The 26,294-nt window shown below is 40.1% G+C and overlaps 1 protein-coding gene across 14 annotated transcripts in view; it reads left to right on the forward strand.

Annotated features, from left to right (window-relative positions):
- Positions 1 to 26,294, forward strand: part of LOC109864858 (prominin-1-A) — a 112,351-nt gene that overhangs the window by 19,234 nt on the left and 66,823 nt on the right. For 10 of the 14 annotated variants that reach the window (XM_031798413.1, XM_020452867.2, XM_020452870.2 and 7 more), the window contains exons 2-3: positions 24,188 to 24,246; positions 24,882 to 24,908. In XM_031798413.1, the coding sequence (XP_031654273.1) occupies positions 24,188 to 24,246; positions 24,882 to 24,908 (86 nt within the window). The remainder of the gene's footprint in view (positions 1 to 24,187; positions 24,247 to 24,881; positions 24,909 to 26,294) is intronic. The other 4 variants (XM_031798410.1, XM_020452872.2, XM_020452869.2 and 1 more) reach the window with 1 other exon arrangement.

The raw sequence follows: 26,294 nt of genomic DNA on the forward strand, positions 1-26,294 counted from the left end.
TTGTTTGGGAGAACGCAGAAGTTTGTTAAAGCCATCTCTGTCCCAGAAAATCACATTGCGTTCTACTCTACCATACAAGCAGGGAGGAGTTGAGCGAATTGAAGAGTGCCTTGGAAATGTAGGCCTATATCACAGATATGCAGTATACCATTTCCACCGGTAAGCCTGTTATATGAATGCCCCCCCTATATGGGGTAAGAAGGTTTAAGCTGGAGTAATATTAGAATATTGTCGGTGCGGCTGGCTTTTGTAGGCCGTTGATTCGTTTTTTTTATTGTAACCCAAGGTCCCAACAGTTACAGTGCCTTCATGGGTAAATACGAGTGATGGGACTTGACTTGACAGACTGTCTCTCTCCCTGTCTCATATGTGCTCTTTCTTTTTCTTTTCTTTTCTTTTCTCTCTCTCTCTGACAGACACACAATATGTCCCTCTCTTTCCCTTTCTCACACACATATACTATCCCTCTTTACTCTTCTCTGAGACATTGATGAAGCAAAGTACATTTTTCCCATCTGTGTGTGTTTCCTGCCTCCTCAATGATGCTCATCTGATTCTGAAAAATAAGTTTAATGCTTATGTCCAACGGTGGACCAGCTAGAGAATAGCAGGTTTTGGCTATTCCCCTTATGTCAGTGGCCAACACAGGGGTCTGGCATATTTGTCTTGAATTTGTTTTCATTCTGCAGCACTAATACTCGGTTGAATAGGAATCACTTACATATAAACATTTGCACTACAAAAACTACCACAGAATGTGTTTCATTTTCGTTTTTGCCATTCTCATCATTATAAATTCACTGTAGGGAAATGCCCTCAAAATAAAGCCCCTTGTGGAGTGGGAGGAAATTTTTAACACATAAATGTATATGTATTTTTGTGAAATTGGCCATTCTAATTTCCCTTGAGTGCAGGTATTTCAGAGACAGTGTCACACAAGATCCTACAGCAGTCGTCATAATGATGAATATAATACTGTATGTCTATGTGATGCCTTGCATCCCAAGATCCCACAGCGCATCAGTACACGGTTCACTCATCTTATCTACACAGTTGGGTGATATTCAGTATCCATTTTGTGCCAGAACACTCCCCGTGGTTATTACAGTTCATTCAAATGAGAAAGAATGATTTTAAATGTGTGTTTACGTCATTCTGTGTGTATCACCAACCCAGGCTCCCTTCAGATTATCTTTCGAGATGATTCATGCGCTGCTGAATTGGGTACATGTTGTATTGTCTGCCCCAGTGCGTGGGCTTCGACGTTCACTCAAATAAATTAAAGCGCTGCGCTAATCGCTCTGTTTTACATGGACACCCAGGGGGCTGAGGCTGAGGATTAGCTTCACATTGGGGGTGTTTAGAGAGATGTGATCATAGTTTAGATGGTGTAGTCATTCTTTATTGGCATCAATTAGACAGTACCACTTTGAACAACCAACACGTTTTAAGGTGAAACTAGGCCTAATAAAGGCTTCATAGACCCTGTAGGCCTTAAAGGGTGGTCTAGTGGTGCAGTACAGTATAAGATGAGTTCTTATGTGATGCCACTGAAACTTTGTAGCTCTGTGGAGACGCCATTTGGTGAAGTCTGGCAATGATGGACAGTGTATCATAATCCCACTCATACATCTTTTCCTCTTAGGAAAGGGAACAGACTTGAACTTGAATTAGCCCAGGTAACTCAGCCAGCCCCTGAGGATGCCCACTGGCTACTACATTCTTGCAAGGGTCTGTTGCAGGTAGCATACCCTGTTTAACCCACCTCATGAATACAGTAGCATATATATATATATATATATATATATATATATATATATATATATATACACAGTTGAGGTCGGAAGTTTACATACAACTTAGCCAAATACATTTAAACTCAGTTTTTCACAATTGCTGACATTTAATCCTAGTACAAATTCCCTGTCTTAGGTCAGTTAGGATCACCACTTTATTTTAAGAATGAGAAATGTCAGAATAATAGTAGAGAATTTCTTATTTCTTTCATCACATTTCCAGTGGGTCAGAAGTGTACAGAGCTGGTGTAACTGAGTCAGGTTTGTAGGCCTCCTTGCTCGCACATGCTTTTTCAGTTCTGCCCACACATTTTCTATGGGATTGAGGTCAGGGCTTTGTGATGGCCACTCCAATACCTTGACTTTGTTGTCCTGAAGCCGCTTGGGGTCATTGTCCATTTGGAAGACCCATTTGTGACCAAGCTTTAACTTCCTGACTGATATCTTGAGATGTTGCTTCAATATAATTTTGTTTCCTCATGTTGCCATCTATTTTGTGAAGTGCACCAGTCCCTCCTGCAGCAAAGCACAACATGATGCTGCAAACCCCGTGCTTCACGGTTGGGATGGTGTTCTTCGGGTTGAAAGCCTCCCCCTTTTTCCTCCAAACATAACGATGGTCATTATGGCCAAACAGTTCTATTTTTGTTTCATTAGACCAGAGAACATTTCTCCAAAACATACGATCTTTGTCCCCATGTGCAGTTGCAAACCGTAGTCTGGCTTTTTTATGGTGGTTTTGGAGTAGTGGCTTCTACCTTTCAGGTTATGTCGATTTAGGACTTGTTTTATTGTGGATATAGATAGTTTTGTACCTGTTTCCTCCAGCATCTTCACAAGGTCATTTGCTGTTGTTCTGGGATTGATTTGCACTTTTCGCACCAAATTACATTGATCTCTAGGAGACAGAACGCATCTCCTTCCTGAGCGGTATGACGGCTGCGTGGTCCCATGGTGTTTATACTTGCGCACTATTGTTTGTACAGATTAACATGGTACCTTCAGGCATTTGAAATTGCTCCCAAGGATGAACCAGACTTGTGGAGGTCTACAATTTTATTTCTGAGGTATTGGCTGATTTCTTTTGATTTTCCCATGATGTCGAGCAAAGAGGCACTGAGTTTGAAGGTAGGCCTTGAAATACATCCACAGGTACACCTCCAATTGACTCAGGCTAATTGACATCATTTATCAGAAACATCTAAAGCCATGACATCATTTTCTGGAATTTTCCAAGCTGTTTAAAGGGTATGTCAACTCAGGGTATGTAAACTTCTGACCCACTGGAATTGTGATACAGTTAATTATACGTGAAATAATCTGTCTGTAAACAATTGCTGGGGAAATGACTTGTGTCGTGCACAAAGTAGATGTCCTAACCGACTTGCCAAAACTATAGTTTGTTAACAAGAAATTTGTGGAGTTGTTGAAAAAATGAGTTTTAATGACTCCAACCTAAGTGTATGTAAACTTACGACTTCAACTTTGTATATATATATATATTATATATATATATATATATATTACATTTAGCCTTTATTTAACTAGGCAAGTCAGTTAAGAACAAATTATTTTTTACAATGACGGCCTACCTCAGCCAAACCCGGACAATGCTGGGCCAATTGTGCGCCGCTCTTTGGGACTCCCAATCATGGCCCGATGTGATATAGCCTGTATTCGAACCAGGGACTGTAGTGACGCCTCTTGCACTGAGACGCAGTGCCATAGTGCAGTGCTATAGGAGCTCTTTATTTGTTTGATCCTATCTTATTTCAACCAGTTGATGCTGCACACTGATCCTAAGCAGAACAAAGAAAGTATTAGACTTGATTCTTAGGATATTCTCGGCTGTGCATTTTAAGGGGCTACCTCTGGGAAATCTCCCAATGAAATATTTATCAAAGTCTTCTTCTTTATCTCCAAGGCTAATATCATCTGAGAATGGGATTTGCTGCGGTCAAATCTGTCTCTCACTTACTCAGGCTCGGAGGCGGTGAGATGGTAGCTGGCTTCCACACGCTTAGCGCAGATAGAGTTAACGAAGACAGAGAGACGTGGCGTGGGTGGGAAACATAATCAGAGGTAAATGTGAGCTGCTGTGCTACCATTGATGGAGGAGGATTAGATGTCTCTATTCACTGGGCCCGGGCTTGGATCCCTTCCACAATTACATCCCCTTTATCTCTCTCTCTCACTCTATTCTTTCACCCCTCCAGAGCTGCTCATCACTCACTCACTCACTCACTCATTCACATACATTCACATATCGGGCCCACACATCCATAAGCCTCTCCTAAACGTCTGGAATACCACTTAGCTAAGGCACAGGCATTTGCTAGTCCTCGAGTTGAAGGTTAGTCATCAGGTGAGTGATTCACTGCCATGTTTTCCTTTGTATAAATTGTTTCTGATCTATGCCTCCATAAAACGTTTTCCTTCACCTCTGAAAATGGAGAGGTCGATGCCCATAGGGGATCCTATCCATCTCAACTACACAACAGCATCTCCAAATATCTCCTCCGTAGGGTTTCACAATTTGGACAAAATATTTAATTGCGATATTTTGGCCAGATATTGCATTTGTGAATTGTGATTTTCAAACACTTTGGTGAAAACTTGGTCATTCCACCAGACATGGTTAAAACAACTGTCAGGGTAGAGAACATCACTTCTAACATGAGATCATATGAATGAATACATTACATACTGTGCTAACTGAATCCAAAACCAAATGAAACAAATATTTTTCAAATTGTTATACTACAGGCTACATATGATAATAGATATTATTATCACGCCTACATTTTTTTTGTATTTTTTTTAAGGGGTGGATCAGCTTTAATATTGCGGATAGATTGTTGCTGCCATCAATGTAATTGTCTGCATAATTTCCAATCCCCCATATATTTTTGGGGTAAATATATATATCCACATACATACACACATACCCATATATATGTATAAAAACATACATACATACAGTATATACATATTTTCTTTAGAATATACCTTTATTATTCCCCGCAAACCCTACCACCCCTCCCCCAATTGGAGTAAACTAATAAACAATAACACTTAGGCTTCTACCTTCAGTTTATACATATTATACACATTTTACAGACACAATCTATTTTACAATAGTTATATTTAGTTTGTTTTTAGTCCTTCCTCTATTTCTAATGTCCATCCAGTTTGATTTCTATTTGTAACTGTGCTATTTCACAACATTTCTGAACATATATACATTTTACAGACCCCGTATGATTTACATTGGTTATCTTGATGTTATTAGTTGCCCCCTTCAGCTCCATTCAACCCCTCCCATCTCTCTTAACCATCCATTTTGGATTTCTATTTGCCATATATTTTCCAACTGTGCTGTGATGCTTCACAAAAGTACTGAACATTTCTATTCTCATAGCTTCTACAGATTGTAAATGAAAGATAAAAATGTTTGCTAAAATTATTATTATTATCAAAGTTGTATATTTTATTTTATAGATATTATTGATTGATTGACTATGACTTTTCAGATCACCCAGTATTGCTATCTGCAGCGTTAGTTCTAGCTCAATGTTGCAATTCTTCAGCCATTCCTGGACCTGTGACCAAAAACGAGCTACATACTGTATGGACAGTACCAAAATAAATGATCTAAGGATTCTGCCTCCTCGCAGCAAAATCTGCAGAGCTGGGAAGATTGTATCCCCCATATATATAACATTATATTGGTTGCAAGAATTTTGTAGAATCATTTAAATTGAAAAATTTGAAGTTTTGAATCCGCCGTTGTTTTGCGTGTCAATTAAATAAACTATGTGCCATGGAATCGGGACATTGAAAATCTCTTCCCAACTATTTTGCAATTTATATGGCACAGCTGTTAATTGTTTGGTCCTTAAATTAAATTGGTATATGTTCTTATTTATCACAATTTTCTTTAACCATTTATGGTTAATGCAGGGCCAACAGACAAGTTCTTTACTTTTTCCCCCTTCTACTTGCCTCTTCCATTTTTGTGGTAATGCTGCAATTAGTTGGTTGTAATTTTGGGTAGAGCAGACATTTCCATTTGCTGCATGTGTGACATAACTCCACCAGTCCTATTTATGATATCATTTTCAAAAATTATACCTTTTTTAAAAATGTATAAAAAAATATGTTTATTTTTATTTTGATCAATTAGTATATTTCAGTTTAACCACAATATTTGTTGTATTATTTGTTCTGTCTTTTCAGGTGGATTAAACTGAAATTGCAACCAACTTTCTAAGGCTTGTTTAAAAAATAACACAATTATGGAGATTTTTCAAATAACCGAAAGTGATCAGTTGTAATCTGAAAAAAGGGCAAAATGCCATTTATTGAACATGGGGTGAGACATTCTTACTAATTTACTAGAGAACCATTTCAGATTTAAGTATAACTTTTGTATGACTGATGCCTTTAGTGAGAGGTCTAATGCTTTACTACTTAATCATTTCTGCCCTCTGAACTCATATTCATTATATAAATAGGCCCTTTGCCATATTTTTTGTTCATATAATTTAAAAAAACAGGTCACTAGGTGCAGGCAAAACCATAAGCAAATAGGAGAACTGTGATATGACTAAAGAGTTAATCAGGGTGATTTTTCCACAAATAGACAGGTATTTTCCTGTCCAGGGTAGCTAACTTTCTATAAAAAATATATTGGAGTGAGATAATTTCTTTCAGGATTTGTGTACCGAGTATGTCCACATCCCCCCCGTCAGACCATTTTATTGGTTGGTAAACTACGCAGTAATGTAAAAGTTGAATTTTTTTGTGATCCAATATGTAATATAGTACACTTGTCATAATTTGGTTTTAATCCGGAGAGGTTAGCAAAAGTATCTAGATCCTCTATGAGGCTGTGGAGGGATTCTAATTGTGGTTTTAAAAGAAAACATGAATCATCAGCGTTCAATGACACTTTTGTTTTTAAGCCACGGATTTATAAAAACTTAATATTATTGTTGGATCTGATTTTAACAGCTAACATTTTGATGGCAATAATAAATAGATATGCCGATAGTGGACAACCTTGTTTTACTCCTCTTGACAGTTTAAAACTTTGAGATGTAGCCATAATTTACTATTTTACACCTAGGGTTTCTATACAAAACTTTAATCCATTTTATAAAATATTCTCCAAAATTGAAATATTCTAGTAATTTATACAGTGGGGCATAAAAATATTCTAGTAATTTATACAATGGGGCATAAAAAATCCATACAATTAGCTTCAGTTAGTGGAGATGGAGGAGACTGAAACGAAAACATATTCTTAAAGTACTTTATTTCCTCTTTCAACATATCATTCGGTGAATCATGTGTGACTCCATCATTTGTAACAAGTTTCAATTTTTAAAAAATTGGTAGCATTTCTATGTTGAAGATTGAAAAATAATTTGGAGCATTTTTCCCCATATTCCATCCAGTTAGCTTTATTTTTATAATATATTACACTCTATCTTTCTTGAATAAGTTCCTCCATTTCTTTTTGTTTTTCCTCTAACTTATTCTGTGCCTCTATGGTACAGTTTTTATTGCTATCTAACTGTACTGTTGGGTCTTTCAATTTCCTTTCTTAATATGGACTCTTCTGATCTAAATTGCTTTTGTTATATAGATGAGTACTGAATTGCATGGCTTCTAAAGGCACATTTTAAAAGTGTCCCATAAATAATGGGATCTGCTGTACCTGTGTTATGTCGGAAAAGTCAGTTATATATTATTCTGACCTAGCTATAAACAAGTTATCATCCAGTAGGCTTTGATTAAATTTCAAATATCCTCGCCCATGTGGAAATTCTGTAAGAGTAATATATATGCCAATTATGTGATGATCTGACCGCATTCTGTCCCCTATCAACACTTTTAAAACTTTTGGTGCCAGAGAGAATGACATAAGAAAGTAATCAAGACGACAAGCTTGATTAAGCCTCCGCCATGTATATCTCACTAGGTCAGTGTCACGACCTTCGTCGGAAAAAGAAGAGGAGTCATTGGACCAAAATGCAGCGGGGTACGTGTTCAGCTTTATTAGCTTAACTGACTGAACACTGAATACAATATAACAAAAGAATAGCCGAAACAGTTCTGCAAGGTGCAACCAACACTAAACAGAAAATAACCACCCACAACTAACAGTGGGAAAACAGGCTACCTATTTTATTTTTTTTCCTTTATTTTACTAGGCAAGTCAGTTAAGAACAAATTCTTATTTTCAATGACAGCCTAGGAACAGTGGGTTAACTGCCTGTTCAAGGGCAGAACAACAGATTTTGTACCTTGTCAGCTCTGGGATTTGAACTTGCAACCTTTCGGTTACTAGTCCAATGCTCTAACCACTAGGCTACACTGCCGCCCCTATGTATGGTTCTCAATCAGAGACAACGAAAGAAAGACAGCTGTCCCTGATTGAGAACCATACCCAGCCAAAACATAGAAATCCAAAACCTAGACATACAAACACAGAATGCCCACCCACATCACACCCTGACCAAACAAAAAATAGAAACATACAAAGCAATCTATGGTCAGGGTGTGACAGTCAGGGTATTTAAGCCTCCATATATTCACTAATTCCAGTATATCCATGACATTCATGATTTCCTTAAGTGCCTGAGGGTGATAGTTTGTAGTGTGATTTCCTTTACGGTCCATAGAGGTATTTGAAAACGTATTAAAATCTCCTACCATAATAATAGAGTCTAGTGTTGGTTGTAGAGTTGATCAATTCTTATTTATATTTTCAAAGAAGCCTGGATCATCATTATTTGGAGCGTATTGGTTAATAAGCCTTTATTTATTGTCCAATAACATATTTTAAATAATCCATCTACCTTCATGATCTATTTGGACAATTTGCACATTTGGATCAAAATGACCTTTAATTAATATCATCACCCCCGTTTGAATTTTCTTTGTCCATGGGAGAAATATATTTCACCCCCTCTGTCCTTTTTCCACAAAACGTAATCTAAAATTGTTGAATGAGTTTCCTGTAAACAATAGATATTATATTCCTTCTCTTTTAGTCAGGTAAATACTGATTGTCTTTTCTTATTATCTGCTAAGCCATTACAATTATAACTGGCTATACTTACTTCACCACTTACCATAATGAGACACAAGTTTCAATTCTATTTATCAAAATCTATGTTTGTAAACGTACCATTAAAAAGTAACACGATTGAGTGTCTATATAGCTATATTTGCATTGCTACTAAGTAAACCTCCAATTGGTCCCCACTATTCCACCCGCTAAAAGCCTTCCTCATCCCAAGTTGGGTTGTCATCCCAATGCCCGGCAGACCACCCCCGACCCCTCTTAAAAGTCCTGTTTCTTATTTTCCATAAATAGCTATTATTTGTAGTAATGTTGTCAATTTATGCAAAGTAATTTTACCTCTCACCAGTCTCGCCATTACCAAAATTACATTATGGCAAGCAATTATTATATAACCAAACAATTATTGTGAATCATCCTATATTGTCCCACACATCTTTTACTCCCTTGCAACAGTTGTGGGATACACACACAACACACACTTAACCCCTTTCCCCCACAACAACCATAGACTCAGATTCTCAACAGTTGCACCATCCCAGAGCCCAACTCAAGGAAGGTCTTGATTTACGAATGCATATACAGTTGCAGCTGTATGAGAAGGCCTGCAAAACTGCTCAAATAAATGGGAAGAAATGGGTACATTTGATTAACCATTGTCACGTCCTAGATGATGGAGGTCAGATATACCCCCTTCCCTTGAAACACCCACAACATGGTCCCTCGTAGTGATCATATTCCCAAGCATCTCCGTGCAGTCAGACCTTTAATTTTGTGCCACCAGGGCCACAATAATATGCCCCCTCTCTGAAAGTCAGAGTTTGACCCCCCCCCCCCCCCATGGGTTACTGCAGCTAGTGCAGCTACCACTGCCTGGGTGGGGGCACACTACTGGAATCTCCACCCGCTCGGTACAAGGTCGTCAAGGTTCTCATTAACAGCTTTGAACATTTCCTTGTATATTATGCTCTCCCATCAGGGGGCTTTGGCTTTGCAGGACCAACCCTGCCAAGCATGCTCAGAATCTTGAGGCGGCGGTGCTGCTCTAGAAGGTCTCTGAACGCATTTTGGCTGTATACAGGCTGCTTACAGCAGGCCTATCAAACAGATAGCGACTTCTCCTTAGTATCTGGGTCGTTCAGGTGGGTGTCTAGGGTATAGGGTTGTGGACCGTTCCATCAATATAGGACCATAAATAATATATTAGATGTATAATTTATTTGAGAAATGTAGTTCCCCATGATAGGACAATAAATAAATGAGATGTATAATTTATTTTAAAACGCTGTTCCACCATGATTGGACAACAAATAAATAAATAAGATGTTTCAATCTTATTGACTGTCCCTGTCCCTTTTAGCTTGTTTGTGTCTTTCTCTAATGTCGAAGCTGTTTCGTCACTCATCCCGAGGCTTGCCTTCAACTCTTTTATATCATTACTGACTAGTTCAAGTATACCCAGTTTGTCATTTATTGATTTTAACAAATCGGTTTCGACCTTTACCAGATCAGTGGTGAAAATATTAAATTGTCTGTGTCTGTAGAAGAGTCATGTTTTCGTTTTGAAATAGGTTCCCCTATCTTACTCTCCCGTCATGTTTGGGCATTGCTTGTTTTCGTAATATTTGACAATACATTTCTCTAGTCTTATGATTTGTTTTGTGTTGTTATCCAGATTGAAGATTATTACCCACCAGATTGTGTAGTGCTAATATTTAGTCTAACTTACCGATATTAAATATTACGTTTTTACCTTGAGGTGGTCTACATAGCTGTGTTTAATCCGCCATCTTGCTGACTGTCTCCGAAGCTTTGTTGGATTGTGAGCGAGCGCAGCACCTTCAAACACACATTTTTAACATGGTCATCAAAATATAGTGTCCTAGAAGTGCAGCACTAATGTGTTCCTATTTCCTATTTTACCATTATGAGTTCTTCAGTCATAGGCTGCAGATGGAATAGGAAGCTGAAGTTGTGTAATTATGTACGTAGAAGTAGGCTCAGTCACTATTAGAATTGACATTTTAAGTCAGTTCCTTAAAAACATTTAACACGTAGCCTACCGATTGCAAGCGGAAGCCTGTGCCCAAAATATTGGAGTCTGGTCCAGTTATTCACCTTGACATGTTTCAAATTCTTCCTTAATTTTGTTATAGAGTGTTGGGATGGCAACTTGGGAGAAATATGTGCGAGATGGAATCTTATATCTCCTGTCCAGCTTGTTTATTATCTTCTTGAAGCTGTCTTTGCTGACTGTAAATAAGAAGAAGAACATGGAAACATAAACAATATTGCCTGGTGGGTGATAAAATAGGAGTGCAAGATAAAAGGGAAGTAATCAGGGTAGTGATGGAGTCCAGGTCTGACTCATGATAGGGCGCAGGTTTGCATAATGTTGAGTTGCCAGAACCGGTGGTTAGTAGACCGGTAAAGGCAAGCACCTTAGAGGGGGAGCAGGAGTAGACGTGACATTTTTTTTTGTAGTATGCACATGGATACAGTTTTTGTGGATTACCTTGATGTTGTGACAGGAGGGCCTCCCATGCCCACTTCTGAGGCGTCCACCTCCACCACAAAGGGCAGCGTAGGGTCTGGGTGTTTCAGCAACGGGGCAGAGTTGAAACACCCCTTCAGCAGGCGGAAAGCCTCATAAGCTGCAGGATTCCACACCAACTTACAGGAACCACCTTTGAGGAGAGAGGTTAAAGGAGAGGCGATGGAGCTGAAGTTCCTGATGAAGCGGCGGTAAAAGTTGTCAAACCCCAAAAACCGTTGTAGTTGCTTTATGGTGGTTGGGACTGGCCATGACCTGTCCGCATCTAGCTTACTTTTCTCCATAACCAATCCCTGTGGGCTGATTCCAAGAAGGAGACGGTGACCTGGTGGAACTGGCACTTCTCCACTTTGACGTACAGATGGTTATCCGGGAGGCGTCCCAGGACTACCCACATTGTGGGCGATGTGCTCCTCCGAGGTGGCTGAGTAGATCAGGATGTCGTTGATATACACAACCACCTGGCACCCAAGCATGCCCCGAAACACCTGATTAACGAATGCCTTGAACACTGTCAGGGGGTAGATGTGGAGGCGCAGAGTCTGTTAGCAGGTCAATGACACAGTCCCAGGGGCGATAAGGAGGGAGATAGGTGGTGTGAGTCCTGGAGAAAACCTCCCAGAGATCCTGGTAAACCTCCGAAATGTCGGCCTGGAAGGCAAACACAGGACTCTCAACGGACATGGAACCACAAGGTAAGGGAAAGCAGGTCTTCCTGGCATACAGGCCAGGATATGGTGGGGTTGTGGCGTTGGAGCCACGGAAGGCAGAGGACGACTGTGTGTACGGGTGCCTGGATGATGAGGAAGGGGAGGCTTTCTTGGTGCAGGGGTCCCACGGTGATGGTGAGTGGTGCTGTGATGTGTGTGTTCTCTCGGGTAAGAACATAGCGGACATCGTTGAAGCTGGTGTGCCTCCTGGCCACAGTAGGGACAGAGCCCCAGCTGTCTCCAACAGCATCGCTCAGCCGTGGGGAGGCGTGTGGCCCTTACCTCCATGGATCCAGGCTGTGACTCAGATTGGTCAACAAAGGAGGGAGAGAGGCGATGGGAGTCCCGACACTCCCGAAGGAAGTTATCCAGATGGATGGCCATTGTGATGAGTCCGTCCAATGAGAGGGTGTTGTCTTGGCATGCCAGGTCCATATGGACCTCCTCACGCAATCCTCTTCTGAATAAGAGTAATTAAAACTTGTTTTTCAACCACTCCACAAATTTCTTGTTAACAAACTACAGTTTTGGCAAGTCGGTTAGGACATCTACTGTGTGCATGACACAAGTAATTTTTCCAACAAATGTTTACAGACAGATTATTTCACTTATAATTCACAGAGCTGGTCGACCGATTAATTTGGGCCAATTTCAAGTTTTCATAACAATCGGTGAACAGCATTTTTGGACACCGATTATGGTCGATTACATTACACTCCACGAGGAGACTGCGTGGCAGGCTGACTACATGTTACGCGAGTGCAGCAAGGAGTCAAGGTAAGTTGCTAGCTAGCATTAAACTTATCTTATAAAAAACAATCAATCTTAACATAATCAGTAGTTAGCTACACATGGTTGATAATATTACTAGTTTATCTAGCTTGTCCTGCGTTGCATATAATCGATGCGGTGCCTGTTAATTTATCAGCGAATCACAGCCTACTTTGCCAAATGGGTGATGATTTAACAAGCGCATTCGCGAAAAAAGCACTGTCATTGCACCAGTGTGTATCTAACCATAAACATCAATGTCTTTCTTAAAATCAATACACAAGTGTATATTTTTAAACCTGTATATTTAGTTAATATTGCCTGCTAACATGAATTTCTTTTAACTCGGGAAATTGTGTCACTTCTCTTGCGTTCTGTGCAAGAAGTGTCAGGGTATAATGCAGCAGTTTGGGCTGCCTGGCTCATTGCGAACTGTGTGAAGACCATTTCTTCCTAACAAAGACCGTAATTAATTTGCCAGAATTGTACATAATTATGACATACCATTGAAGGTTGTGCAATGTAACAGCAATATTTAGACTTAGGGATGCCACCCGTAAGATAAAATACGGAATGGTTCCGTATTTCACTGAAAGAATCAACTTTTTATTTTCGACATGATAGTTTCCGGGTTTTGACCATATTAATTACCTATGGCTCGTATTTCTGTCTGTTATTATATTATAATTAAGTCTATGATTTGATATTTGATAGAGCAGTCTGACTAAGCGGTGGTAGGCAGCAGCAGGCTCGTAAGCATTCATTCAAACAGCACTTTCCTGCATTTGTCAGCAGCTCTTCGCTGTGCTCCAAGCATTGCGCTGTTTATGACTTCAAGCCTATCAACTCCCGAGATTAGGATAGCAATACTATAGTGCCTATAAGAGGATCCAATAGTCAAAGGTTAATGAAATTCAAATGGTATAGAGAGAAATAGTCCTATAATTTCTATAATAACTACAACCTAAAACTAATATTGAAGACTCATGTTATAAGGAACCACCAGCTTTCATATGTTCTCATGTTCTGAGCAAGGAACTTAAACGTTTTTGGTTATTTAAACCAAATTGAACATGTTTCGTTATTTATTTGAGACTAAATTGATTTTATTGATGTATTATATTAAGTTAAAATAAAAATGTTCATTCAGTATTGTTGTAATTGTCATTATTACAAATACATATAAACATCGTCTGATTAATCGGTATCAGCTTTTTTGGTCCTCCAATAATCGGTATCGGTATCGGCGTTGAAAAATCATAATCAGTCGACCTCTAATGCAGACCCTTTATTTTGTTGAAGCACCTTTGGCAGTGATTACAGACTCAAATCTTTTTTGGTATTAGGCTACAAGCTTGGCACACATGTATTTGGGGAGTTTCTCCCATTCCTCTCTGCAGATCCTCTCAAGCTCTGTCGGGTTGGATGCAGAGCGTCGCTGCACAGCTATTTTCAGGTCTCTCCAGAGATGTTTGATCGGGTTCAAGTCTGGGCTCTGGCTGGGCCACTCGAGGACATTCAGAGACTTCTCCCAAAGCCACTCCTGCATTGTCTTGGCTGTGTGCTTAGGGTCGTTGTCCTGTTGGAAGGTGAACCTTCGCCCCAGCCTGAGGTCCTGAGCGCTCTGGAGCAGGTTATCATCATGGATTTCTCAGTACTTTGCACCACTCATCTTTGCCTCGATCCTGACTAGTATCCCAGTCCCTGCCGCTGAAAAACATCTTCACAATATGGTGCTGTCACCACCATGCTTCACTGTAGGGATGGTGCCAGGTTTCCTCCAGACGTGACGCTTGGCATTCAGGCCATAGAGTTCAATCTTGGTTTCATCTGACCAGAGAATCTTGTTTCTTTAGGTGCCTTTTGGAAACTCCAAGCGGGCTGTCATGTGCCTTTTACTGTGGAGTGGCTTCCGTCTGGCCGCTCTACAATAAAGGCCTGATTGGTGGAGTGCTGCCAGGATGGTTGTCCTTCTGGAAGGTTCTCCCATCTCCACAGAGGAACTCTTGAGCTCTTTCAGAGTGACCATTGGGTTCTTGATCACCTCCTTGACCAAGGCCCTTCTCCCCCGATTGCTCAGTTTGGCCGGGCGGCCAGCTCGACGAAGAGTCTTGGTGGTTCCAAACTTCTTCCATTTAAAAATTATGGAGGCCACTGTGTTCTTGGGGACCTTCAATGCTGCAGACATTTTTTGGTACCCTTCCCAGATCTGTGCCTCAACGCAATCCTGTCTCGGTGCTCTACGGACAATTCCTTCGACCTCATGGCTTGGTTTTTGCTCTGACATGCACTGTCAACTGTGGGACCTTATATAGACAGTGTGTGCCTTTTCCAAATCATGTCCTATCAATTGAATTTACCCCAGGTGGACTCCAATCAAGTTGTAGAAACATCTCAAGGATGATCAATGGAAACAGCATGCACTGGAGCCCATTTTCAAGTCTCACATCAAAGGGTCTGAATACTAATGTATTTGTCATTATTGGGTATTGTGTATAATTTTTTTAATTTATTTAATCCATTTTAGAAAAATGCTGTAACGTAAGAAAATTTGAATAAAGTCAAGGTTCCTGAATACTTTCCGAAGGCACTGTATGTATCATATCGCTCTCAGAATATTTTATTTTTGTATTTTTTTTATTTCACCTTTATTTAACCAGTTAGGCTAGTTGAGAACAAGTTCTCATTTGCAACTGCGACCTGGCCAAGATAAAGCATAGCAGTGTGAACAGACAACACAGAGTTACACATGGAGTAAACAATTAACTAGTCAATTACACAGTAGAAAAAAAGGGGAGTCTATATACATTGTGTGCAAAAGGCATGAGGAGGTAGGCGGATAATTACAGTTTTGCAGATTAACACTGGAGTGATAAATGATCAGATGGTCATGTACAGGTAGAGATACTGGTGTGCAAAAGAGCAGAAAAGTAAATAAATAAAAACAGTATGGGAATGAGGTAGGTAAAAATGGGTGGGCTATTTACCGATAGACTATGTACAGCTGCAGCGATCGGTTAGCTGCTCAGATAGCAGATGTTTGAAGTTGTTGAGGGAGATAAAAGTCTCCAACTTCAGCGATTTTTGCAATTCGTTCCAGTCACAGGCAGCAGAGAACTGGAACGAGAGGCGGCCAAATGAGGTGTTGGCTTTAGGGATGATCAGTGAGATACACCTGCTGGACCTGCATTGCTGTGTTTTCCCATCACTGATTTAATATATGCCTTCCAATAACCCCTACTGACAATGAGTCCTGCCTATCTTATTGTGTAATAGAACCCTAGCCTCCTTGGCTCTTCTTCCTATTAAGTCAGTGAGAGACACAGCTCTCTTGTTTACCGCTGGGCCTAAGGGACTGTTTACATACATCCATTTGAGGAATGGGAATTCAGCCACACTATTTAATCCTGGTCAGCTGGGTTTGGAACATCCTCCTGACCTGTTTCTATTGCCCCAGCATCACTATATCCCCCTGACCTGTTTCTATAGCCCTAGCATCACTATATCCCCCTGACCTGTTTCTATAGCCCTAGCATCACTATATCCCACTGACCTGTTTCTATAGCCCTAGCATCACTATATCCCCCTGACCTGTTTCTATCGCCCTAGCATCACTATATCCCCCTGACCTGTCTCTATAGCCCTAGTATCACTATGTCCTCCTGACCTGTTTCTATAGCCCTAGTATCACTATGTCCTCCTGACCTGTTTCTATAGCCCTAGTATCACTATGTCCTCCTGACCTGTTTCTATAGCCCTAGTATCACTATGTCCTCCTGACCTGTTTCTATAGCCCTAGTATCACTATATCCCCCTGACCTGTTTCTATAGCCCTAGTATCACTATGTCCTCCTGACCTGTTTCTATAGCCCTAGTATCACTATATCCCCCTGACCTGTTTCTATAGCCCTAGCATCACTATGTCCTCCTAGCCAACACACATTGGATCTCTTCCCCCTCCTGCCAATCCTTTACCCCGATATTATGACATCTGCGTTTCATCTACCTTTCAGTTTTTATAATAGTTGTCACAATAAGTCAGGCACCACTGATTTTGTCATGACTCTATATGATTATGATGAGAACAGATACTGAAACATGAGCAGCATTTTAGGTCAGTTAACTAGCTTGCTGACAAGCCCACAAGAGTATGCTTATACTGTTCACAAGCTACTGCATCCTCATCATTGTATCTATGCATGCCTATTGTAATGCTTCATGACATTATAGTGTTTAAGTAGCGAGTTATCAAACTTTGGAAAACTGACACATATGCTGAACATGTCCTATATTTCAACTATAATTTTCTCTTTGGTTTATTATAAGCATGAATAAAATAAAACCTTATTATGCCTAATCACTGTTTACCGAAGATAAAAAACAATGTTGCTTTGGGATATTTAACCAGACATAACAATTCCAGTGTAGATGTAAGCTTTTCAAACAGTTCTGCTACTACAGTATGTTTTGTGAGTTTACATTTTTGTGTTTAGTAACTGTATAGCTCTTTTTGGGTTCAATGGGAGGTCAAGGCAGACTGTATTACTTCTGCGTGGTCAGTTTGAGGCCGTGTCACTACAACTGTCAACACCAGCTGCAGATTGTGTTACCCATGCCGGGAGCACAGAGTTTCAAAACCCAGAGGCGTAACAACACGAGACTTCCGGGAAGGCTTGCGAAGCAGACCGAGGACACCAGGCTGGGTTTTGAGAAGTCAATGAGAGAAGTGAAAAATGTATTCCTTAGTTGTTAATTTTCACAAAATCAAATGGCACAACCTAGATTCTAGCCAATGTCTTAAGTAATTGAACCTGTTATTACTCCAACCTCGTGAAAGTGACAATCTGACACGTTTACATTTTTGTCAATAACTACGTTTAGTGAAGGTGTGCATTTGATTTGACGGCATGCACATACGCAGTTCACGAGAGACAGGCCGTCTCAGACCCGATGACGTGTATCTGCGCTTGAGTTTAGCTAGCCAACGTCTCCATGACATCACCCTCAAGCGTGATCGGTATTTCTATTGGAGAAGCAGTTTCTGCCTATCTTCATACTGTACTGCGGCCCGTGGGCCAAATCTGTCCCGCCAACAATATTATGTGGCCCCCCAAATGAATTATGAATATTTTTTTCATTAAAAAAAATAACATAATAATGAAAAATTATCAGACCCGAGATGCAAAAACTCCCAAATGCAATGTCCCAAGAAGGAAGTTACACTACCTACATAATGCAAAAGTTACATTTTAATTAACTTCATTCATGAGAGAGAATGCAGGACACAGTCAACTAATAAAGCCTGCGCTGAAACGTAAAGCTGCAACCACAGCGCAATCAATAGGAGTTGAACCTACACAAGTCGAGTAATTCATTTCATCAATAATCTTCATTTTAATTTGACTTTACAAACAACAAGAGAGCTTAAATGGAGTTTATTTCTTCTGAGCCTAGGCATATATAAAATAACAACTGGCTGGGTTAGGCTATAAGGCTAAACAGCATCTTTCACAATCAAAAAATACATGGCCTAATAGAAGTGGGATTTGTATTTATTTATTAGTCCTACTTACAATTGCAACTGGCCAAAAATGTAGAAACCTACATAAAACAATACATTTAAAGAAAAGAATGTGATCTCTGTCTGAATGTCTGTATCGGAATAGAATGCTCCTGTACCGACAGAACAAACTGTCAGCTTGAGACCTAAATATCCCTGGATAAGCACTCACAATAATGTTAGTATTTACTAAATACAGTCATATAGGACACTACGTTGCTTACTCAATGAGAAAAGTTGCATCCCCCCTCGGACACGATCTTGTGGATGTCGCGTGAGAGAGTTGTGATTTTGATGCGCAGGCAATCCTCCATTGATTTATGTGAAAGCCGGTTACTGTCGTGAGTCTATATTGCGTTCTTGGAGGAAATGAGGACTCACAGGTGTAAGTCAATCCTAACATTGTTAGCACATAAAATGCAAGTTTCTTTATTGGCTGTATTCCTCTGAGCATGCCACCCAAAATACAAACAAGGACTCGGCACTCCTGTGCGCATCCCTGATTTGTCTCGATGTCTCAAATTCAGTCAGCTTAGTTTGAATTGCCGCCTCATCCAGCGATGGTATCGTTTTCTTAGCAAGGAAGGAGAATTATCCATCTGGGCAGCCTGTGATAGGATCACGTACAAACACAATGATATCCTTGGGCATTCTGTAGTCTTCAAATCTGGTGGAGAAGTTGTCCCTCAGCTGCTTGATGAAATCTCCCATGCTGTGGCCTGTCGTTTGTTCAGTGTGCTGAAGTGCAGAAGCCATCCAGATGTCAAGTCCAAATCAAACAACTCAAGCTTCCTAGGAAAGGCCTTACATTTTTCCACCATGTCCACGACCGTTTTCCATCTTCCTTGTAACTGGAAATTTAACCCATTTAAGTGACAGAATATGTCAGCCAAAAAGGCTGTGTGTAGCTTGCAGTTAACAAAAATATTTCTGCTTCTGGAATCTGGGGTGGGAAGGCCACTTTGAAAGTTCCATGCTTAGATTCATAATGACGTCTGAGATTTAATTATTTGCAAACAGCAACATTTTTATGGCAAATAAGACATACTGGCTTGGCATTGGAAAAAGATGGTAAGATGAACGCATATCTCACTGTACATTCTTCCCTGAAACTTTGATTTTCATTATCCACCTTTTTAAAATACTTTTTGAGAGCGACATTTTCTCTTGCTATCAAGCTAATTGTGTTGAATGAATGTTGATGTAAGAAAAAGTAGTGTATTGCATTGTCTATAGAGTTCACTTGAAATGTTTCAAGGATTTCTTTTGAAACCTTCCCATGGAATTATATTATGAATGCTAACCCAGAGCCTACTGTGGGTTTATGGCTGTTTGCCATGTTCCGGAGGAGGATGGCAAGGCTTGCTACTTTTAAGCTGCTGCTTGCCATGCAGGCTAGCCCCTCTTCCCTGATATGTAGCCTAGTCCCATACTGTTTGTTGCTAGCTAATGTGATTTCACAGAGGGTAGCTGTAAGTAATCTTCTGATGCGAAAACCCACTATCCTGGTAACCCTCTTTCTCAGAATATGAGGGGATATTGACAGTGGTCGATTCAAGGTCAAATTGAACTGTCAGAAAAGTGAAACCAGTGGTCTTTCTTTGATGAATTTTCAACCCTGGGGGAACCAGTGGGTGAAAGGTGTGAGCAATTTCTGCTATTTGTATTATATGTCAAAATCATTTTTACTAAGGACTCTTTTCTGGTGAGGACTGGCATGTACGTCCCATCCATATGCAAGCACGTCCTCCTTTCAACACAATTTAATGTCAAGACAAAGATATTGAAGTTGGTTTTCCATGGAACATGTGTTAGTTAGCTGCAATGATCTTCATAAAGGCAAGAATAATTGGGTGAAAGAGAAGCCTGAGGCAACCTCCTCTCTTCAATCACAGTCCATCTTTTGAGTAATAGATGGTCCATCTTCACTACAAAAGTGCCTGTCAACGATTACCTACCTCCTTAGGGTGTCTTTATTAAAAAGTTTGGCTATTCTTGCCTGTGAAAGAAAACTGCATTGCAGCAAGAGCAAGAGCAAGAGCAAGCCCCTTGTCTCTTTTTTTTCATTCCAGGCCGCTTTACGCTACTGTCATCATCATTTGTGAGAAATTAACACAACTGATGAGAAGAGTGCTACATGCCATGTTCCACCACATTCCCAATATGCCACACAGAGAGAGTGTCAAGAGGGTTTGAGAAGTGGCAATACTGTCGCAGTATTTTCATTCTGCAGTAGTATCTCAGTAATATGTCGTATTATCAAAGCTTTATCCTTTCACCTCATGGAAGCTTGGTGCTTGACCCTTTCACCTCATGGAAGCTTGGTGCTTGACCCTTTCACCTCAAGAAATCTTGGTGCTTGACCCTTTCACCTCAAGAAATCTTGGTGCTTGACCCTTTCACCTCATGGAAGCTTGGTGCTTGACCCTTTCACCTCATGGAAGCTTGATGCTTGACCCTTTCAACTCATGGAAGCTTGGTGATTGACCCTTTCATCTCATGAAAACTTTGTGCTTGACCCTTTCACCTCATGACTTTGCTTTTACCTCATGTAAAAAAATATAATATAATATAATATAATCAGTGGCTTTGTTTTTAGCTTTCCAATATGAACAACTAGGCCCTGTATATGTGTTCATATTTGACCTAGCCCCCAAAGTGTCTCGTTTTATGAACTGTATGCAATCATTTCCTCTGTGTTGTCTTAAGAATTCAGCATTCTCTGTGTTGATCTTGCCAACTCCCATTGTCACACCTCTGAGAGTTTACATCATGTACAGTGGGGCAAAAAAGTATTTAGTCAGCCACCAATTGTGCGAATTCTCCCACTTAAAAAGAAGAGAGAGTCCTGTAATGTTCATCATAGGTACACTTCAACTATGACAGACAAAATGAGATTTTTTTTCCAGAAAATCCCATTGTAGGATTTTTTATGAATTTATTTGCAAATTATGGTGGAAAATAAGTATTTGGTCAATAACAAAAGTTTATCTGCTACTCTCTGTTCATCATATATGCATAGTCACTTTAGCGATACCTACATGTACATACTACCTCAATAAGCCTGACTAACAGATGTCTGTATATAACCTTTGCTACTCTTTTTTCAAATGTGTTTTTACTGTTGTTTTATTTCTTTACTTACCTACACACACACACGCATACCTTTTTTTCCACACCATTGGTTAGAGCCTGTAAGTAAGCATTTCACTGTAAGGTCTACTACACCTGTTGTATTCGGCGCACGTGACAAATACACTTGGATTTGATTTGCTGTGGTGAGATACCTACCCTGTTTCTCTCCTTCTCTCATGAGCTATGGGCCATGGCACAAGCCATGGTTTCTTTCTCTGTCTCTTTGTCTCTGACCATGCTTAGAATAATGCCTTGCAATGCTTGTTAATGCTTTGTAACTTAAGCTTCATGCCTTGTATGTGAATCCATTCATTTTACAAAGTAATTAAATACACTTGTATTTAGAATTCCATTCCCAGACATTTCTTCATTGCCTATTACTGTAACTCAACCATAGTCCAATCTATCTTTATGGAGTCAGATAACCATTTGAGTAGGCTAATGGCTTAGTCTTATTACGAGTTGCATGTGATATGTATACAGTATATACAGTGCCTTGCGAAAGTATTCGGCCCCCTTGAACTTTGCGACCTTTTGCCACATTTCAGGCTTCAAACATAAAGATATAAAACTGTATTTTTTTGTGAAGAATCAACAACAAGTGGGACACAATCATGAAGTGGAACGACATTTATGGGATATTTCAAACTTTTTTAACAAATCAAAAACTGAAAAATTGGGCGTGCAAAATTATTCAGCCCCCTTAAGTTAATACTTTGTAGCGCCACCTTTTGCTGCGATTACAGCTGTAAGTCGCTTGGGGTATGTCTCTATCAGTTTTGCACATCGAGAGACTGACATTTTTTCCCATTCCTCCTTGCAAAACAGCTCGAGCTCAGTGAGGTTGGATGGAGAGCATTTGTGAACAGCAGTTTTCAGTTCTTTCCACAGATTCTCGATTGGATTCAGGTCTGGACTTTGACTTGGCCATTCTAACACCTGGATATGTTTCTTTTTGAACCATTCCATTGTAGATTTTGCTTTATGTTTTGGATCATTGTCTTGTTGGAAGACAAATCTCCGTCCCAGTCTCAGGTCTTTTGCAGACTCCATCAGGTTTTCTTCCAGAATGGTCCTGTATTTGGCTCCATCCATCTTCCCATCAATTTTAACCATCTTCCCTGTCCCTGCTGAAGAAAAGCAGGCCCAAACCATGATGCTGCCACCACCATGTTTGACAGTGGGGATGGTGTGTTCAGGGTGATGAGCTGTGTTGCTTTTACGCCAAACATAACGTTTTGCATTGTTGCCAAAAAGTTCAATTTTGGTTTCATCTGACCAGAGCACCTTCTTCCACATGTTTGGTGTGTCTCCCAGGTGGCTTGTGGCAAACTTTAAACAACACTTTTTATGGATATCTTTAAGAAATGGCTTTCTTCTTGCCACACTTCCATAAAGGCCAGATTTGTGCAATATACGACTGATTGTTTTCCTATGGACAGAGTCTCCCACCTCAGCTGTAGATCTCTGCAGTTCATCCAGAGTGATCATGGGCCTCTTGGCTGCATCTCTGATCAGTCTTCTCCTTGTATGAGCTGAAAGTTTAGAGGGACGGCCAGGTCTTGGTAGATTTGCAGTGGTCTGATACTCCTTCCATTTCAATATTATCGCTTGCACAGTGCTCCTTGGGATGTTTAAAGCTTGGGAAATCTTTTTGTATCCAAATCCGGCTTTAAACTTCTTCACAACAGTATCTCGGACCTGCCTGGTGTGTTCCTTGTTCTTCATGATGCTCTCTGCGCTTTTAACGGACCTCTGAGACTATCACAGTGCAGGTGCATTTATACGGAGACTTGATTACACACAGGTGGATTGTATTTATCATCATTAGTCATTTAGGTCAACATTGGATCATTCAGAGATCCTCACTGAACTTCTGGAGAGAGTTTGCTGCACTGAAAGTAAAGGGGCTGAATAATTTTGCACGCCCAATTTTTCAGTTTTTGATTTGTTAAAAAAGTTTGAAATATCCAATAAATGTCGTTCCACTTCATGATTGTGTCCCACTTGTTGTTGATTCTTCAGAAACAAATACAGTTTTATATCTTTATGTTTGAAGCCTGAAATGTGGCAAAAGGTCGCAAAGTTCAAGGGGGCCGAATACTTTCGCAAGGCACTGTAGTATACTGTATATACACATATCAAATATTACTGCCCACTAGATGTCTAGAGTTCTACTTTTCTACAATACGGTATCATCCACCACTACTGGAGATGCAATAGCCGGTTTCTAGATCAGTGGGTAGCTTTTCTGGACACACACAATTAAATAGAACACTATCATGTATCTCTTGCTGAACCCCCGTGGATATGATATACTGTAAATAACAAATTATTAGCCTTCATATTGTGTAGCTGGTTCTCTGTGTACTATAGCATCACAGCACTGTAAGTCATTTACTACTGTACAGTTTAGAGCTGAAAGGTGGTCCTCAGGGGGTGGTGTTGTTAATGTTTCTGTACTGTACTTATGGGGGAACATGATGTTGCGTAACAAACTGTGACAGCCGCTGAACTGCGACAAGCGGACCTCACACTGTGTCTGTTTCCTCCATGCCGTTTCAGATCTCGTCGTCAAAGTCGCCAAGGATAAATTTGGAGCCATTCAGTCGGAGTATCAGAAGGTGAGTCTGTTTGTGTACACACTTTATGTTTATCTGTGCTTGTTCGTTGATTTCTATGATTTGACTTTCTCACTAGTGTCACGCAGTTATTTATGTGATATGGAAATGACTCATATTTGAGATGTTGTGCACTTCCCTATCTATTCTAAAGCAATGTGTTAATTGCTTTTGTAATCTAAGGCGAGACCTTCTTATGTGTTAGTACGCTGGAAGAACAGTTATTGCCTCTGGCAATGTGTACGACAGCAAACAGAGGGAGAAATCAGTCATGTTTTTGTCTAATAAACACCTTTAATTAACAGCTAATTTTTTCTTTGAAGATCTAGGCTTCTCCTGAATCTTCAGAAGAAAAGTGTTTGATTGAATGTTTCCAGACAGCATTTATTTATTCCAGACAGCATTTATTTAACTGTTTTGAAACCTCCAGTCAATTGCAGGTCAAAACATTAAAACGACATCAAAGATGGAATGTACTATACATTAGAGCCTATAGATGCTCTTTGTCTGTATGTGCAACTGTCTGAATATGCATGTGAATTTTAAGTTTGATTTTCTGCTTCATCCACATTATTTCTTTGACTCTGCGTTGCCTTTGTCTTCTGCATGCCTTCTTCATCTGACTGGGCAATCCTCAGCCAGAGAACATTGTGCTGACGCTCCAGGTAAAGTTTGCACACTACCTAGCCTCCTATACCTTCATCCACCTGTATGGTCCCAGTCCTTCCCCAACTACCCCTCACCCATCTAGCATATCTTTAGCTCACTCTGCCATCACATTTAATGAAGTGACCCAGCGGACAAAACACGTTGCAATGAGATAAGATGTTGCAATGACAACGTGAGATTGTACACTCATGGCAAAAGGACATTTTGTGTACATGTCTTTTTAGCAACTATAAAAAATACCTCTATCTGCTTCTAATATGGTTATCTGACATCTCTTCAACCAGAAAACCAGACTTCATAACTTGACTGTCTATTCCCATGACAAATGTTGTCCGCTGGGGTGAGGGTCCTAGAAACTACTTAGGATAAATGGTCATAATTGGAATTTGATTCAAAGTTCTATGACAGTCAGGATATAACCAATGGGTTTATATGGGCTTTTACTGTAATGTATTAAATGATCCAGAGGAGGCTGGTGGGGGGTGCTATAGGAGGACGGTCTCAATGTAATGGCGGGAATGGAATACATTTTCATTGATTCCATGTGTTTGATGTGTTTGGTACCATTCCAATGATTCCATTCCAGCCTTTTCAATGAACTGGTCCTCTTATAGCTCCTTGCACCAGCCTCCTCTGATGTGATCATACTAGTCATACAATGATAGGCACAGTTCGTATCTGTGTATGAGCAATTTCTTAAAGGGTCAAATGTGTTTAGGACCAGGGATTTCCATGGCAACCATTCAGTCAGGCTGAGTCCTCTGCAGTGTGATTTTCCTCTTCTCTCCCAGCCAGCCAGTCAAACCATTGCCATGCTGAGCCTCACTTGAGCCCTAGCTGTGCTGCTGAGGCCAGAACTCCAGTTAAATCCCAAGACACTGATATATTCAGTACAGTCATAGTCCATAAAGAATCTCATATATCACATTCCCATATGACTGGAGAGATTGTGTCATACTGATTTTCATACAGTGCATTCGGAAAGTAGTCAGACCCCTTCCCCTTTTCCACATTTTGTTACTTTACAGCCTTATTCTAAAATTGATTAAATTATTACTAACCCATAATGACAAAGCAAAAATATATTTTTTATGTATTAAAAATAAAATGTATTAAAAATAAAAACAGAAATACCTTATTTACATACGTATTCAGACCCTTTGCTATGAGACTCAAAAAATTTAACTCAGGTGCATCTTATTTCCATTGATCATCCTTGAAATGTTTCTTAAACTTGATTGGAGTGCACCTGTGGCAAATTAAATTGATTGGACATGATTTGGAAAGGCACACACCTGGCTATATAAGGTCCCACATTTGACAGTGCATGTTAGAGCAAAAACCAAGCCATGAAGTCGAAGGAATTGTCGGTAGAGCTCCGA

This window comes from Oncorhynchus kisutch, linkage group LG19 (assembly GCF_002021735.2).
Source record: "Oncorhynchus kisutch isolate 150728-3 linkage group LG19, Okis_V2, whole genome shotgun sequence".
Lineage (NCBI taxonomy): Eukaryota > Metazoa > Chordata > Actinopteri > Salmoniformes > Salmonidae > Oncorhynchus > Oncorhynchus kisutch.